Source organism: Cariama cristata, unplaced genomic scaffold (genome assembly GCF_000690535.1).
Source record: "Cariama cristata isolate BGI_N322 unplaced genomic scaffold, ASM69053v1 scaffold39247, whole genome shotgun sequence".
NCBI lineage: Eukaryota > Metazoa > Chordata > Aves > Cariamiformes > Cariamidae > Cariama > Cariama cristata.
In genome coordinates this window covers 1-4,881 of record NW_009627878.1, presented here as the reverse complement: position 1 = coordinate 4,881, position 4,881 = coordinate 1, and the positions used below count along the sequence as shown (strand labels likewise).

Here is a 4,881-nt window from a genome sequence, read left to right as displayed (position 1 = left end):
TCGTAACTTTGAACCATGTAATGGCAGCAGTTGTGATACAGCAAGGGACCAGGTTCTGTCGGTGCTTGTTCACAGTATGGTGTGCAGCTGCTTCTGTGCCAGAGGCTTGGGCTAGCCAGACAGTATTGTACTGGTGATACCATGGGATTGTATCTCATAATCAGCTTAGAAATGTTCTAATAGCTCTTTAATAATGGCACGCAGGCATGTACACACCACTAGTGATAAATGAAGTTCCCTGGTGTTGGACATGCCGCTTCAGAGCCCTCCTGCAGTACAGTTGTACAGAGCTGAGGGAGCCAGGATGCGTACCGTGTAACTTGCTACTCCACAAACTGAGCTGTGACCGCTTCTTAGTTCACTGCAGCAGTAATGTGTTTTGAGAACAGCCTATTCCAAACAAAGACTTTAATATTAAAATAGTTTATTAATCTGTTACTAAAATAACATTTTTTCCCCCAGAGCTCTAAAGTGCAGATTTTATTTATACTCACCTTGTGCTACAAAAATAAGCACACGTTGTAAGGACAGAACAACCTTCCTCACTTACTGTTTTCTTTCCCTGTCAGCAGTAATCGGTACATAAGCACGGAGTGGTGCTGTAGTATTTAGGTAACTCCCAGTCTTGTCCTATTGTCTGTTTGTATAGAATGTGTCCTAACTACCTTGCAGGTAAGAGAGGGAAGGGAAGAAATTTAACGCTGGCCTGGGACACTCTAACAGCTTATGCTGTTTTGCAAAGAGTTTAAGCTTAACAGCGCTCTGAACTGGATTGAATGGAAGTTTTCTGAACTGAGAGGTGTTGGGATCAACTGTGCTGTTACTCAACTGGCAGGCAGGGAGGTAAGGAGCTGGTCTTCTATGTTAAGCTGCAAGTGCTTTTACCTTAAAAGCAAAGATAAAGTATGCTGCTTTGAATTGCATAGCAGCTTCCAGGTACCACACTAACTGCCACTGCAGCATAAAGAGGCCTCACGTGATTCTTGATGCATTTATCATGGTAATGATGTGACCTAGTAATTAATTGTGAAAAGTTCTCTTGCATAGATTGAAGAAACTTAAGTTTTGGGCAGACTTGCTATACACATTCCTACCAGATTGGCACAACTGATAAAGGTTTTCTCATGGTTATGTGTAATAACCTTTTCTGCCCCCAGCTTTGCGGAAGCAAGCTCTTGTCAAACCCTGAACTGAAATATGTAAGGACAGTTGCAGTTTCCCAGGGATCCTGCTGGATGAGGTGGGGTCCGAGGCAAGGCCTCGGAGCACTCTAGTCCTTCTGTCTGAAGTCTGGCAAAAGCACCTCACAGTTCAGTGAAATAAGTCAGAGAGCGTTTCTTCTTTTGTTCCGGTCACATCATCTGTAATCTTAAACCAAATACTTCCTGCTTGTTGTACAAAACTCACCCTAGGAAAGGCAACTGAAAGTAAACGTGCAAAGTGCTACTGAAAAGAGAAATGGGAGGGGAGAGATGCCTTTGCTGAACTGGAGTTTAGCCTCCCTCCTGATTGGTACCTGTCAAACCTGTATGACTGACAGGAGAGAGTCTGATTAACACGGCTGGGAGAGTGCTGTTGCTGCAACGGTTGCATTTTGGGGGTGGGTTTTGGTTCTTTTTGAACAGCAGGGAAGAGGTAACAAAAAAGTAACAACTCGGTTAAGACTTTGTCTTACCTAGCAGTTCCTTGACAAGGTAAGACAATGCAGTTGACTGACTAGGTGAAGAGCTGTGATTGAAGTAGCTTCTCGAAGCTTAATTTTAAGGAGATACTAAATTCTCCTTCAGCTTGTTGAGCCCCCCGACACCTCTCCCCACCTCCTTCCAGTAGCACAAGCAAGTTATAGTGCACAGTCAACATCAACAGTTCACATTTCAGCTTAGCATAATGTACATAAATAAATTATATTAATTTAAGCAAATGTAAGACACTTTAAATAAATGAAATGCTAAAGAGTGACACGTCCTGTCGAGTTATTTCCCGGCAGGAATACTGAGTGGCTTGGGTGTTCTGTTCTCCCACGTGTTCATTGGCTCCCAAAAGTCCACAACCCTCAAGTCTTGACGGGGATTGTTTGTTTGCATCCAGCAGCGCTGCCATCTGCTTCAGGTAAGCCCACCGAGTATTCTGTGGTGGCAATGAGCAACATGTCCAGAGTTGTCTCAGTACACTTGGCAATGAAGCGTATGAAAGGCCTCACGTCGCCCTCATTGGCTACTTCTAAGACGTGATAATACTCGGCCCGTTGCTCCTTGCGGATTGTGATGGGCGGGTAGCCTGCCTGCATTAGGATGAGGTTCATCAGCAGGCGCGAGGTCCTTCCGTTGCCATCTACAAATGGATGGATGTAAACCAACTTGTAGTGAGCTAATGCAGCAAATTCCACAGGGTGCAAGCTCATGGCATCTTCTGAGTTAATCCACTGCACAAACTCCTGCATCTGTTTCTCAACATCTTGGGGATGCGGTGGTATGTGATGTCCTACAAACACCTGAGTAGTCCTGAACCGCCCTGCCTCCACTGGGTCGGCATAGCCCAGCACTCTCCGGTGTATCTCCAAGATATCACTGATGGTTACGGAGCCTATCCGCGATACCAGCGTGGTATTGACATATTTCAAAGCTGCGTGCATGCCAATCACCTCGTTCTGCTCCACTAAGCTTTTTCCAGGAACGGCGTATCTGGTCTCAATGATGTGTCGTATTTCTGACAGCGTCAGAGTGTTTCCTTCAATAGCAACTGTGTGGTAGATGTGGTGGTAATAGGACTCCTCCATCACTCGGCGCAGGGCAGAGTTGCCTTTGGGGATTGCCATCACTTTTTTAACCTTGCTGTCAATAATGCTAAAATACCTCTGATCTATCTCTTCAACTAAAGGTAGCGTCCGGTCCCGATTGATCAAAGCCTTCTCGTTGCAGGGAGAAATGGTTAGTGCTTTGGAGTACAAATAGTCGGCTTGAAGAATGTCTTTTTCCTCTTCAGAAAAGATACCAAATTCATTTAGGGCATCCACATAATCAGGGTCGATTTTGAGGGCATACACGAAGAGTTTGTGGGCTTTCTCCCGCTTTCCTTGGCGCTTCATTTCGAGGGCTTGATTCAGAGCCGCTTTGGCTTCTAACTTCACTTCTGAAATGCAACACCAACAGTTAGATAACAGGGTAGTGAGTTGTACTGAAAACCTTTGAAGACCATCACATAAAAATGAAATAAAGCCAGTCTGTAAGAACTGTAACAAAGAACTTGGATTCCAGCCTTTGCCGGGCTACACATGCAGAGGCTTATGCCACGTTTACAGGCCAAGTACACAGCAGCAGAGCTGTTCCTGGCAGGCAGCGTAGCGAGGCAGGATCTGCGAGCAGCATGGCTCAAGCTGGCCACAGGCGTGCAGCCATCCCGGCAAAACTTGCTTTAGCCACCAGGCTGCTTTGTGTGGGAGGACCCAGAGTCTTACATACGTTCTCTTGGCAATAATGCCAGTTCTCTTGTTAGAGGCACAGCCCACAGCTGCTAACAGCACTTCTATCCGTATCATTTTCCCAGCAATAATAGCTTTAATGCAAACAAAGATACAGTGCTGGAATTGTAATGACTCCTTTGAATGTTTTCCAAATCAATGTTCTGGCCAATAAAGGCAATGACAGCAGCCTGTCATTGCCAGAAAGGCTGTTCTGTGATGGCCAGAATTTCAGGATTTATGCCGTGTATCCCAGGTTACTGTGGATTAAAACACCACTCTGTATTCAGTTACCTTAACAGAACTTACTAGTACTGAAAGCATGAGGAAAAAAACTTCTGAGAGACAAAGCAGCGCTGAGAGAAGGCCAGCGCATGGCCCTTCTGCCGGGCAGGGCGATGGAATGCAGTCGGGCTGCTGCTGACAGCCAGGCTGGTGATGGCACCTCTGACCTCTGGGTCATTTACAGCTGACATTAATTGGCAGTCAGGCAGTGAGAGTTCGTTACCATTACGGGGTACAGGAGATCATCAGGTAGGGGGTGCGGATCTCCAGATCCGGGTTGTTATTATACAGCAACTCAGCTGTTACCCCTGCACCCACCCGGGGAAGACCCTTACCTGGGGAGGCTTTGCCTTTGAGCACCAGCAGCTCCAGCCCATTGGAGGTCACGCTCAGTCCGGTTGTTTGTCCTGTGTATCTGGTGACTCCTGAGGAGCCTGTGCCCAGTTTACTTTTCAGGAAGGAGAGTCCTTTGAGCACTGCGTGGCACTGATCTTCCACAGCAGCCAGCGGGAGCAGCAGCATCACAAGCGAGCCCAGGAGGAGCATGAGCACGGCTGCCCACCTGATGCGGACCCACAGGGTTATCCATTTCAACTCAGGATCTGTCGCCATAGACATGAGATTCATCCTGCTTCCAGCGCAGACACGAGGAACATCTCCTTTCCCACTGCTCCCACCTGGGAACAGAAACAGCTTTAGCCAGAGCTCCATGTCAGGGGGCAGGCGTGGTGCTGGAGACACGGAACCTGAGTGGACTTGAGCATCTGTGCTCTGGGTTTCTGTCACACTTATTAGGGGTTATCCCAAGCACCCACCTTTCCCTGCCACCTCTAAGCACATCAGGGCAGGACGTATGAGGTATTCAGCACAACAAAAATCCTTATGGGATCCGCTATGTGTTAACGTGACAGCAGCTGCATGAGGAGACGTTGATGCCCATGAGCAGCGCGGGCACCGGGCTCTGCCAGCCGGCTCTGCAGGGATGAAGCAGCTCTGTCCCGTACACGTATGGCACAGCTACCCATCTCCTCCCTCAGCTCCCAGCCCTCCTCCAGGCCTGCGACCTCCGAAGCCAGAGGCTCCAGGCTCTTGCGTGTCCTATCGGTGTGGAAATCCCTCCCCAGACCCCCATGTTCCCC

The 4,881-nt window shown here is 48.0% G+C and overlaps 1 protein-coding gene across 1 annotated transcript; it reads right to left on the bottom strand.

The window, feature by feature from the left end:
* Positions 1-1,882: 1,882 nt before the first annotated feature.
* FICD (FIC domain containing) lies at positions 1,883-4,423 on the bottom strand. Its single transcript, XM_009704575.1, has 2 exons — positions 4,078-4,423; positions 1,883-3,129 (listed from the first exon to the last, which is right to left on the bottom strand). The coding sequence occupies exons 1-2, from the start codon at positions 4,367-4,369 to the stop codon at positions 2,054-2,056; spliced, it is 1,368 nt and encodes a 455-aa protein (XP_009702877.1). The 5' UTR covers positions 4,370-4,423; the 3' UTR covers positions 1,883-2,053.
* Between the last annotated feature and the right edge of the window lie 458 nt (positions 4,424-4,881).